Source organism: Marmota monax, unplaced genomic scaffold, assembly GCF_021218885.2.
Source record: "Marmota monax isolate L192 unplaced genomic scaffold, Marmota_monax_Labrador192_F-V1.1 WCK01_AAM20220418_F8-fsc00017, whole genome shotgun sequence".
Taxonomy (NCBI): domain Eukaryota; kingdom Metazoa; phylum Chordata; class Mammalia; order Rodentia; family Sciuridae; genus Marmota; species Marmota monax.
The window spans coordinates 16,849,106-16,861,993 of NW_026695241.1; the positions used below are offsets into that span (position 1 = coordinate 16,849,106).

The 12,888-nt window shown below is 40.7% G+C and overlaps 1 protein-coding gene across 22 annotated transcripts in view; it reads right to left on the minus strand.

The window, feature by feature from the left end:
- Nrxn3 (neurexin 3) overlaps positions 1-12,888 on the minus strand; it is a 1,577,562-nt gene that overhangs the window by 1,119,764 nt on the left and 444,910 nt on the right. For 12 of the 22 annotated variants that reach the window (XM_058577846.1, XM_058577829.1, XM_058577831.1 and 9 more), the window contains exon 5: positions 4,664-4,965. In XM_058577846.1, coding sequence (XP_058433829.1) covers positions 4,664-4,965 — 302 coding nt within the window. Of the gene's footprint in view, positions 1-723; positions 748-4,663; positions 4,966-12,888 lie in introns of all 22 variants that reach the window. The other 10 variants (XR_009226397.1, XR_009226396.1, XM_058577825.1 and 7 more) reach the window with 1 other exon arrangement.

Genomic DNA, 12,888 nt, shown 5'->3' on the forward strand with positions numbered 1-12,888 from the left:
GTTAGTAATGAGGAGGAAAATGAGAAACAAATTCTGTTGCCGATGGGATTCCACGAGACAGGACCATGCCATGCAGAGTTTGTATGGAGAACACAACTGGCAGAGCTCCCTTTGGCCACAGTGGGGAACAGGTAAGAGAAGGGAAAGGAAGAGTCTAGGAGGCAGAGTACTTTCCTCCCCAGATCACCTGTGGTGGCCATGGCCACACAAAAGGGCAAGAGAGAAGGGATTAAGGAGTGGGGAGGAGAGAAAAAGGAAGGAGGAAGAGAGGGAGAGGAAGACACGGAGAGCAGAAAAGTTCTCACTAGAAATCTCAGTTGTCCCTCGTCCATAACTTGGAAGTTGCAAAATAAGAAAACAAAATAAAAATTTAACTAAATGGAGAAATTCTTTACCAAAAAATAAATAAATAAATAATTAAAAATAAAAAATACTTCTAGGGAAAAAAAAAACAACCTAAAAAGTGGAGGAAGGGAAAAACAGTCCCCACCAAATTCCATCAAATAGCATTTCCAAGACAGGGGTTTCCCCTTCCATTATTATTTTTTTTTAAGAAAAAGAAAGGCTTGCATTTAATTTAACAAAACAAAATTTTAAAAAAAGAAGAAATAAGTCTAAAGAGGATAAAAGAGGGGTTTGGGGAGGAAAAGGGGGGCAACACACGGCAAACCCAAAAAAAGAGACAATAAGAATGATATCTACCAGACAATGTAGTTTGTTTACCATAGCGTGTCCGATGCCTGAGTGCTTTGCGGAGAAGGGGGAAGAAAGGAAATTAAAAATTGTGAACAGAACGATTGTTAATTAAAAAAACTAAAAACAAAGATGAGTCGTTAGGGTGTTAGTACATTAGTCGGTTAGTAAATGACACATTGCATGAATGATCTTGTGTTAGTTTTTCAAAAAAAAGGCACCCAACACAGAAAGAGAGAGTGGGGGAGACAATGAGACCAGGACTCTATGGAAAACCTTGCCACCCGGTCACAGCCAGGAAGGGAGCTATGGTTCACCAGCCATAGCAACTGCCCAGATACCACTTGGCCCACACCCCACCCTTGTTAGAGTTAGCTTCATACTTACGTCCCAAAGGCTCTTCTGAATACCACCTATGGTCCCTGCCCACCCTCTAGTGTGTGTATGAAGAATCTAGATAAACTTTGATTCTTCATACACACACACCTGGTCTGAAGAATCAAAGTTTACCAAAAAAACTTATCATTCCATTGGTAGATAAACAGAGAGAAAGAACTGAATACCAATATATTGGTGTTTGGTTTTTGCTTTTTCACATGAATCTGATTACGTGGATAGACTACAGGATGACATTCTCCTACAAGTAATTTAAACATTCACAGACCTAACCTAGCAGAGAAAGTTCCTTGGCACGGCATATACTAGGTTCTCTAGGTAACTTAAAGATCCATGGCCCCCTTGCTTTTTGCAGGTTTAAGCAGCTGGAGGGGAATGTTCTCCTTTTTCCTTTACTCTCAGTTTCAGATAACCGTCAATAGAACGCATCAGAAATGTTAGTCTTGTTTATTATCCAGTGAGGGCATCATCTTGTTTACTTTATAGATGCTATCCTGTTGGAATCACTATCCCTTATTCCCCCTGAATACATGAATACACCTTTTCATGTTGTTAAGCAGTTTCTTGCATGGAGAGCAGGGAGTAAGGCAGGTTCAATATGGTTAGAGAACCCACAATTAGACTCTTTTTGCTCATTTCAATTGCTAAGTTGCCAGCACACCCTGAGCTCAGAGGTTAGAAGGATGGCAGACTGTAACCCTGATTCTGTATTCAAGGTGTAACAAAAGTGGCCCCCAGAGGTAAAATGATTAATGGTGTGGGTGTGACCTTGGACTCAGGCAAGTTAGAGGGTAAACCCTCTTCTATGTGCACATGAATGTCCCAGTAGCTCAGTCTGTAGTTCCAGTTTCAATTTAGAGAACAGATAGGAACACTACACATTCCTTTTTTCAATAGGAAGCCCCAATAAAGTACATGGTTTGGCTCTAAGTTGCCTTAATGGCAGAACCATGAATTGATGTCCACAAAGGAAGAAATGAGAAGATTCTTCCCTGTTTGGTAATGAATACTTCAAAAAACTCCATGTAAATTTTCCTCATATAAATTTTTGCCTTAGAAGCCATTTGCTCTCACTTCTAAAAGTGCATGAGGCTGCCATAAGCTTGTTATCAAATATTTATGAAGCTATTTACAATCTATTCGAAATAGACTGGGACTTCCCACTCAATTGTGTCCTAAAGAACTCAAAAAAGATATTATAAATATTTTTTAATAGGAAAAATAATAATCTTATATTACTCAGCCCTGGAAGGATTTTATTTGCAAGATCAACTCTGTTTTTCAGAGATTTTCCTTTCTTTCCACAAATTGTATTTGGATGCAAAACACAATCAGGATTTCAACAAGGTCCAATTTTAGGGGTATTTTTTCACAAAAGAGTACTAGTCTCTCTGTCAAGAATTACCCCAGAACCTCAGGACCTCTTAGACCTTGTCCAAAATGAAGAGCTCTATTAACTGTATTCTTGGCACCAGAGAGAAGCAGTCACCTCTGGGACAGAATGCTCAGCCTGTAAATCATCCACACGTCACCACGAGTCTAGCACCCAGCCCATGGATGAGCTCATAATCCTTCTGGAACATAAGGTGCTTTGCATATTTAGCCACCACACATGGCTGGGGAGCATTGCAATCAGCATTTTACAAATGGAAACTGTGCTGCAGGGAGGTTAAGTGGCTTGTCCAAGGGCACAGAGAGGAGATGAGCCTTAGACGTTGGAGCAGAGCACAAACCTTCCAGGGTGGTTTCCTCAGATTGCTCTAAGACATCACAACCAATATTTGAATTAAACTCTGATTTATCCCCTCTGGTTTAAAGGATTTAATTGGGGACTGATGCTATTTAGAACCGTGATTTTTAGCAGAAACAAAACTGAGCCTTTCTCAGGCAGACTGGAATTATTCTAGAATAGCTGGGAAGTGTGTGGAGAGAGACAAATGACTTGGCGAGAACTGTGACCTGATACCGTTCCCAGTATATCAAAAGTTTCCCCTCCACTAATGACTAAAGGGTGTTATTCTGTACCTGCCAATCAAAACTGGCAAAAGGTCATATTTCATTTTTGGTCTATTCTCTACAGCTCAGACATATTAAGTCCTTCTATGTCAGCAAATAGAAATTTGGCTTATGTTCTCTTGACAGTTGAGAAGTTCTCTTCTGGGTAACTATGGAGAGAGTTATGGAGGAAAACATCAGCAATAGGTTCTTTGGCCGTGGAAGGAAAACACAGGAGAATGACTCCAAAGAGTCAAATTCACATATATTAAGAGGATTGGGGATTCCAAGCCTTGCATTAATTAGCATCTTCACCACAGATAGAATGGAATCTCCCAACTAGGTGGCTTCCTTGACACACCTAAACATGGAAATGGAGAGTATTTTGACAATGGTGCTTTTCCAATGTGTGCCAGCCTCCACCATTTGTTTAGCATTACTTGGGAGTCACGCTTTTATCAGACAGAAAACATATGCAAACACCTGTCATGTCTTTTGCTTTCATGTTTACATTCGAAGGCATTAAATCAATCATAATGCTGGAGAAAAATTTGATAAGCACTTTCTGGAAATTTGCACATAATGTTTTCTGATTAATAAAGGATGAATGCTGACCAACTGGGTTTTGTTTGACAGATTCACAAGTAGAAAAAAGGAAGTGAAAAGAGGAACAAGGAAAAGGCGATCTCAGCACAGACCTTGACTCTTACAGGAAATGCTTGTCTTTTATGGATGTTTGCTGATAAGGTAATGTTATTAGTAGTAGCAGTTAGGACACTGAAAACATCTTCACTTGACTCAAGCTTTTTGAAAGCGTCGTCACCTGACGGAGTGGCCTGCTTAGAATCGGCAAGCCATGGGAGTTCTCAAAGCACGGACAGGGTCAGGAAGGCTGCTCCAGGGTTGACATTTTTATTTGGGTCTTTCCACTTCCCAGGCCTTCCAACTGAAGAGTCTTGGAGGTAGATACAGGGCAAATAAAGGTAGGACCACCACATTGCATCAAGGAACAGAGAAACAGGAATTCAGAAAGATCCCAGCTAGTTAATTTGAAAGCCAGAGATTAATGTCACAACTGGGGGGTGGGGGGGTAGGGATGATAAATTAAAAGGAGGAGGGAGAAAAAAAAAGTTTTTTTCTGGAGGAAATTAAAATGATGGCATCATGGCAATGGCTAACTTAATTAAAAAGAAAAACATATTCAAAGAATGAGGAAAATCCATCAAGCTGCAGAAACAAAATGCTATCCCTAATTGAATTTAACAATAGCATGATAAGATTCAAATGTAATTAGGAAAATGATAAAAAGGAAAGCAGAATTAAAAGGATGAAAGTACTTATCATTTTTATTATCTGTACAACTATTTTTTTTAAAATAACAAGAACAAATGGAGAATTGAAGACTCGGGAGAAACATATTGTAATCGTTTTCCTCGTGGAATTGCAAAGACTGGAAAAAAGTTAGTTTTTAATATATCCAAACCCACATCTCTACCCCTCTGCACCTCACCAGTCACCTGCTTCACAAACGTTCTATCTAAGATGGGCCTTCCAGGCACTCTCTCCCCTCAGCCATTACCTGCCGGAGGTTGCGTGTCACTTTGACATCATGCCAGGCGTTGTCGTTGAACTTCCCATTCACTGGCTCCACAATGGCCTCAAAGGCCCCGGACCCCAGGTTAATGACCAAGGAGACCGCACCATCCTTCAGAGCCAGGTTGACATAGTCAGCCGACTTGCCCGTGTGTAGGATGAGCCCGTTGCGCTGCCAGGTCTTGAAGGAGAGGGTGATTTCATCACTGCTGCTCTGGATCGGGTTCTGAGACAGGTCGTAGCACAGGTATTCTGAGCCTCGGAAAGTGGCCACATTCTCCTCTCGGGCTGTCGGAAACAAAAAGCAGAAAGCAGTCAATCCTTAACTGGCAGGTGTCGGATCTATGCAACCACCAAGGAGAACACAGCCCAAGAACACTAACCCCTGTCCTTGCACTGATACCAACTCAGCAACCGCCCTGGCTTCTACATGAAAATCAGCAAACCTAGCAGAGCATCTGGTGGGGGAGAAACTGTGTGTCAAAACAAGGGTAGAAGACAGGCAAGATGGTGCAAGGGGGCTTGCTGCCTTCCCTTCCAATCTTCTCAAAGAAACACCTAAAGAGAAATTTCATGCAAAGTAGTCAAGTGAGGCTTACATTGCTTTTGCTTCAGTGATGGCTTTTAAATGCTTGTAGAAGAGCTGGTTTAGAATAGATAATTAACTGTGCTGACAAAGGACTCTCTAGCTCTAGGTACTTTTTATTGACCAATAACTAAAAATCAATTACCCTGAAAGATTTGGCCCTGGCTTCCATCTATCAATAAACCCAGCTAACTTTGGTTTCTATGGTAAAATCCTGAGCCCAGTGAGTTGTGGCTGAGTTATTATATAGGAGGTTGAACATGAGAAGGGGACCAGGCAGTTGAGGAAAGGGGAAGAGAATGAAATTGTTAATATTCTTTAGTAAGACAGCAATACCACTCTTAGACTCAAGCAAAAGGAATTTCTGCTTGTTCGGGGATCTCCTTTTAGAGGGCCCTGGCTGGACATTTCCATGGCCACAACCCTCCTCCAAAATTAGGGGTTCATAGATGGCATTTCAAGGGAACCTATACTCTCTTTTGAGATCACATTTCAGACACTGAGACCCTGTAATTCTCAGCCTCCAAATCCCCAAGCCTGTTTATATAGGCCTCTTCTCTGGCTTCATCTTTCTGTAGGTATACCAGGGTACCAACATCAATACCTCAAGGTTTATAAGGGGAGATGTGGGAGACTATTTGCAAGAGTGTGGATGGGGTTTGATCATGTAGGCTGGGTTATCCACATGCATTTTTGACTAGACCCCTTGTGATAAAGGACAGAGCTAAAGGTGGGAAGGGAAGGTGGGTAGCCAACTGACTGAGGAGCAAGAGGAGACTGATTCTCCTTGCAATGCTATTTCTTATAAGCAAAACTCTGAAGAATCCAAAAGTTCCCATTTCTGGAACCTGGTCTTCCAGGGAGTTACAAAAGTAAATTTGACAAAGTAAGAGAATAGGGATATGATTAATCATTTGTTTATTTGACTTATAATTTTGTTATACAGAACAGGAAGTACAATTTCCCTTCTTGCTGGGTAGCCTCACTTAGGTTCACTACTTCATACTAAGGTTGGTCAAAAGCTATCAAGAAGCACCTTGTTAATGGAAAAAAGAAATAGCAACAATAGAAGTCTACATATGCAGATTTCCATCTGCAAAGTGAGGTTGAAAGAATTCTATTTTCCCTGCCAGAACTACATTTCAGTACTATTAACCAAAGCCAAGTTCCCTCAGCTCAGATCCCTATCAACCATCACAGCCCTACATCAAATACTTAAGAAAAATAAAATACATATTTTCTCATCACAAAGTAAGAACTGCAATCACTCTTATACAACCACTCACTACATATTGTTAAATTAATCATGGTATCATGACACCATTAATACATGGACCTCAACTTCATACTCCAGAGGGTTAAAAAAGAAGATGAATTTCTTCTGCATGTTCCAGAGGATCTCAGTGGTACTTACCTGCATACTCTGTTTATACACACACATACACTGGCATAAGCAAAGGGGCCTATTTACCTCTAACTGACTGCAGTCTAGCTTCTCCATGTATTCAAGAACAAGTACTACTTAGCACCTAACTCAAGTCTAATGTGTTTTATCAAAAATAGCACCCCCAATCATAAAGCAGAAATTCAACACCGTCTGCATATTTGAAATAGATCCATCTAATCCTCTACTACCCTGTCTATCATCGTGATCTCTCCTCTCATTTCTTAAGAAATGGCTTTGTTAAAATGCAATGGGACATCAGACCTGGAGCTGAACTAGAGTACATGACAAATTAATGCAGTTATCACAGCTAAGCTCTTTTCCTAGAGTCATGGACTTGCACAGAGTCTATGTGCATCCTTAATACTACAAAAGGTATACTGGTGGTCATCTTCTATATATATCTCAGTTACACCTGTGTGTCTGCGCCCACTGAAGTAAATGCGCAAGGAGAGGAGTGCCTATGAAGAGAAGCTTACATTAATCATCGAGCCTCTTGAAAAGGGAAGGCTTGACACAAAACAGCAAGGCATCAGGAGATTATTTAATGTGCTATGTGATGCTTAATATTTTTCACATAATTAGAGCATGGGGTATGTCAAAATAATAAATTTTAGTGTTACAAGGGATTTTAAGGATTGTCTAATTTAATGCTTTTATTTTATTAAGGAAGAAATTGATGACTGGGAATGAGTTGCCCGAGATGACCCAGTTAGTTTGTGGTACTCCAGACTTGAAGCATCTCTGGACTTACATCTAAACAGCAGTTACGGGTCCCTCCACCATCACTCTGGATATTCCCTTGCTCCCATTCTACTTCTCCAAGGCTATGTGTGAATGATTCCACGGAGCCGTGGGCTTACAAACTATCTGAGAGCTTGGATAAATGAAGCCAGAAATAAATGCCTCTCTTCCTGTATAAATCACACTTCCTCACCATAAGAAATATTTCCCTTTCCCTCTGTGTTTAAAATAAAAGAACTTGTTTTATATGGAAGATTATAGGAAAAAATAAATGACATCAACAAAGAGGAGGATATCACAATAAATAAATAAGATATTAAAAAGAACAATGAAGAAAGGAAACTGTCTATGCAAATTACATGCATATTTATGCTAATATCCATGCAAATATACCAAAGAAAATTTTATGTAGCCAAGTGCCTTCCTTTGCAAGTATCTAATAGAAATAGCTACAACAGTTCACAGCCTTCTTAATCTCTCCATTCAATGATTCATTTTCTCAGTTTATCTGTTCCCTGGGCCAGAGATGACCAGGCATTTCCTACCAGGAGCTCTCCTTCCTTAGTTTTCTTAACAAATGATAAACAACTGAAAAGTCCTCTCTGATTCACATTTTAGATGAGCAAACTTATTTCCTTTTTAATTTCTGGGATAATTTCCTCCTGAGTATTAGGAAGAGAGACCCAGCAAGGCAGGACCCAGTCTCAGGAAATAAATAAAGGGCTACAAGGGAGAAAGAAGAAAGACCTTGAAGAAATTATTCTTTTGGGCACTCACATCTGACATACTTTTTCTCCGAAGATCCCAACCTATCTCAATTTCCTTCAAGCAGCTGAGCCTCAGGCACTTTCTTATCACTTTGAAAACCATACTAAGTTGACAGTCAACATAACCAAAAGGGGAAAACCATATAATGACAGGTACACATTTCTAAACCCATTCAATTCTCCAAACCCTCCATTAGAAAAAAAAATGTAATAGTGCCCCAAATCTATTTTTTTATCATGGTGTTGAGACTGAAAAGGAGGTTGAAAAGACAATGCAGTCACCTTGTATGTATTCAGACTAAATAGCTAGAGAAGATGAATGCAGGGGATTATGTAACACAGTGCACAAGAGCTTAGCATACAGCTATGGCTTGGCAAGGGAGACAGAAGGCACTGACACAGCTAACTGATACTTAGCTTCCTTGAAATTAGATCACCCCAAAGTTTACAATCAATTGCATGTAAAAATAAGAACGCTATTCTCACTGCATGAGAAACAGAGCTCAACTCCATATAACAACAAATCATTTACCCATTATTTGTAAGTGTCCAATTGATTAAACAGTAGATGTAATCTAGATATGTATAATTCAGAGATTTTTAAATCAGTATGTATAAGATATGTAAAGTACTGATTTTTCAAATGGCTTGCTAATTGAAGTACTGATATATATGTAACATTAAGATATTTACTCAAATTTTTTTCTCCAACCTTCCCCCCAATAAACAGCCAACTACTGATTTATATAATAATAGCTGTATTTTTCTGAGAAGTTTCAAAGTAGAGTAAAATATCCAATGTAATATTTTCTTACTGTGTAATATAAAAAGTGTGGGCAGCTGATACCTGGGGGCTTGGTATTGTAAGGACCCAAACAATGTTTGAGATCAGGAAATTTGGATTTTATGTTGAAGGTTATGAAGAATCATTGCATAATTTTACTGAGAAGAATCCAAGATTATGTAATCCTTTAAAAACACACTTGAACCCCTTTTCTAGGATGCCTGGGATTGTTCAGCCTGAATGTTGATACAATTTCTGGAGTGAGGTTTGCATTTCACCGGGCAGAAATGGAAGCAAACGATTCCTAACAGAAACAGCCTGAGGAAAGGAGAGGCAGAGATTCTGGCAAGCCAGAAACCACAGGGGGAATCCAAAGTGTGGATGCTTAAGATCAAGTACAAACAAGGAAAACCAAGGACCAGTGGCAAAAATTGAAGGAAAAGGACACAGCATTAGACAAAAATGGCTCAAAATGAGAACATGTCAGGTCCGGCTATAAAAGCACTCTAGGGCCATTTGCAGACATTCACAGCTTTTTAATCATATCATATATTTTTAAATGCTTTCTTAATTATTATTGGTATTCTTTCAATACTCTGTGAGGTCAGTTTGTTGTAACCAATGTGAGAAAACAGAGGCACATGGAGTCTGGATAGTTTGTCCAATCCACTAGGAGAGCCAGTTCCAAATCCTGGGGTCATATTGATTCTTATTTTATTGCTTTTGCTACTCCAACACACCCTCGCTTTACCAGGAGATCAAATCCCCAGTAAAGGTACCTAGTACCCTATATCTGAGGTTCTGGAGCTGCAGGAACTTCAACCTGTCAAAAGATGAATGTCAATAACAAGGAAAGGGGCACCCAGACAGTAGGAACCTAAGCAGGAAAGCAGGGGAGGGGGCTGACTTTGGCTCCAAATTCTCCAGTACCAGGTTGGAAAAGGTCAGACACTTGGAAGAGCCCATTAAAATGCTGACCCCTCTGGATGGGTGGTAGCTAGTGGCCTTGAGCAAAACACCTGCTGTGCTCCAGTGATGGAGTAAGAGCCAGTTCAGTGATAATGAGCCTGAAATGAAACTGCACTCATCATCTCCATCCTTTGTCCTTCAAATTGGCCACAGGCTGCAGTGAGGTACTTCATCTGTTCTGATGCAAAGATAACCCTGGCTACCCATCCTAGCCTGGCCCACCTAGACGCTAATGAGGCACAAAAACACAGAGACTATTGCTTCCCTCCCTGCCAGATATAGATAGGATGGCCTTTGGTCCTCAGGCTAGCCTGGGGACTCATTTCCTCTGATTGCAGGAACTCAGCAGGAGCCAAATGGGCCCCTGTACCTTATGGGTTATGGGTTTTCCTGTTGTGAACTCACAGATGACCACGTCTTTCTGGTCACTGTTCCCTGGCCAAAGAAGCCCCTAGAGGAAGACAAAAGCCATGTGTCCAAGGCAAGGGTATACAATTACAGATAGAGAATAAGTCTAAAAGTTTATAAAAATTCTGCTTATTCCCGGGGTGGGGGGGCGGATAGAGGGAGGAGCTCAGAGGCAGGGCTTCATATTCACTTAATTCCGAAAGGTGCCTTGGGCTGAAACAGCAATTAGACCACTGGTCTGGCAAATAAATAAGGCAAGGCAAGTGTGAATTTGTTCTTGCACAATTTTGTTACCTTTCCGTGCAACCTGCTAAGAATCCAACATACAGAACCAGAATACCTACCACTAAGGGCTTCTTAGGAGCTGTTGGCAGACACTTGAATTGTCTATTGGTTTGTACAGTGATTGTCTTTACAAAACCAAGGGGAAGGTAGAAATTCCTTTATAGAGTAAATTCTCTTGTATATCCCCTAATAACATTTCTCACTAGAATTGGGAAAGAACACACCAATGGAGGTACAAAGACAAAAAAACTGTACAAGTGACTATATTCTTGGTTCTCCTTTCCCATTTCCTTTATAGTATATTTTAGGGTCAAAAAAAATCTTAGGAAAGATCAAACTGCAGAGCCATCCCCCCCAGACAAACGATGGCATCATTTACCTGCCACGTCCCATCATACAGGTATCTTAAAAGCACAGAGTACCAGCAGACAGGAAATTGTGTTGCTATGAGCAAGCCACACTACAAAAGACAACACATAGGAAATCTGACCTCCGGAGGCCATATCCAACCCTTATCCTCAGACTCTTTGTAGGAAAGATGCAGAGGAGAAATAAATGGACTTTTCCACGCTGCCTGGGTCACTCACTAGCCTGCAGATGCTTCTTGAAAGTGATGAGAAGGAAAATAGTAAATCAAGTTGTCACTTGGAAAATAAACAGCCAGCATCCTGGTGAGGGAAGCTGCCTCAGTCCACAAAAGAATGGCCTGGAAAGCCACGCTCCACTGAAATCACTAGAAAGCTAATGGCATCCTGAAGACTGCATTGCTTGCAAATGCATTACAATAAAAGTTAAATTTTTCTTCATCCATTTAAGGAATAAAAGATTCACAGGTGCCTACTATGCACCAGGTGATGTGCCCGGTGATGAAGGCATTTATGTCACACAGCAACCCCAGGAGTAGGAATAATTAGCTGACATCTTACAGAAGAAGAAAAATCACAAAACTAAATAATACAGAATGCCTGCAAAATGCCAGGCCCTGACAGGTGCTCACATTGACAGGACACGCTGTGTACCTGGACTGCAGAATTGATGCATGGATTGTAATAATAAAGACTTTGAACTGGAAGACCTGGATTTGACAACCATCTCTGGAAGGAATCTATATCTATGGATCTAAGCCTTAGCTTATCACTGAATTTCTCTAACCCTTAGTTTATTGCTTTACAAAATGGGAATAATCAAAATACATCTTTTATAGAGTTGTTGTGAGGCGTGAGCATTGACCCAGCTCCCAGCTGTAGAAATGTTAGCTATCATTGTTGAAAATTCAGATACAAAACAAGTAATCACAATTCAGTGTAGTGAATGTTTTATAGGTGACATGGGCACCCAGAAGAGAGAGTAGCTGACCCTGGGTGTTAGGGAAGGCTCCAGACAACAGATCAGACTTCAGATGTCTCTGGTAGTGTAAGAGTTCACTTGTAAAGGAGGACTAATGCAGCACATTCACAGGTGTGCTCACTAGAAAAGTACAGGGTACTCAGGGGATGCTGAGAAGTTCCATGTGGCTAAAGCCACGGGCATGTGTGCAGGGTTCAAGATGCAGGCTGGGGTCATAATCCTTGAGCACCAGGAATGGGAAAGCAGCCGAAAAGAATTTTGCCTTTTGAGTGGCACAATGAGACTTGTATCAGAGGTTCAGTGGATGGACTATAGACCAAAGAGGTGAAGAGGGATCCAGGGGACACTTCCAAGGATGAAGAGATTTGACTAAGAAACAATGTCTGCAATCAACGTGCTGCACATGCCTGCCTGCCCACTTATAATAATTTATGTAACATGCTGTACATTTTATTTTCCTTTAACCACCAGATCCATACAAGTAAAACTGTAATTATGCTTTTTTTTCACTGCCAGCTTCTCATTTTAATTGCTGGTCAGTCAATCAAACAAGCATTAAACACAAATAGTACACTCTGTCTCTGGACTGGGAATCTATTTTCCTGTCCATATGACTCCAGAAGAATATTTTCTCCCCATCCCCTGGAGCAAAGAGTTTTCACCAAATAGCAAATGCTTTAACCTTCCCTTTATTCATTACTTCTCCAGTAAGAAAAGAAGTGATTCATCTGCTTGGTAATATAGGAAGGGTCCGATACCCATAGGATGGCATTCCTTAATCATGTGGTCACTAATCCCAGGTGACCTGTCTTTCTCCCTTTTAGACCTGCCCTTCCTCAGCTAGGGAATTCTCTAGGGTGCCCTGATGTAAGCCCAT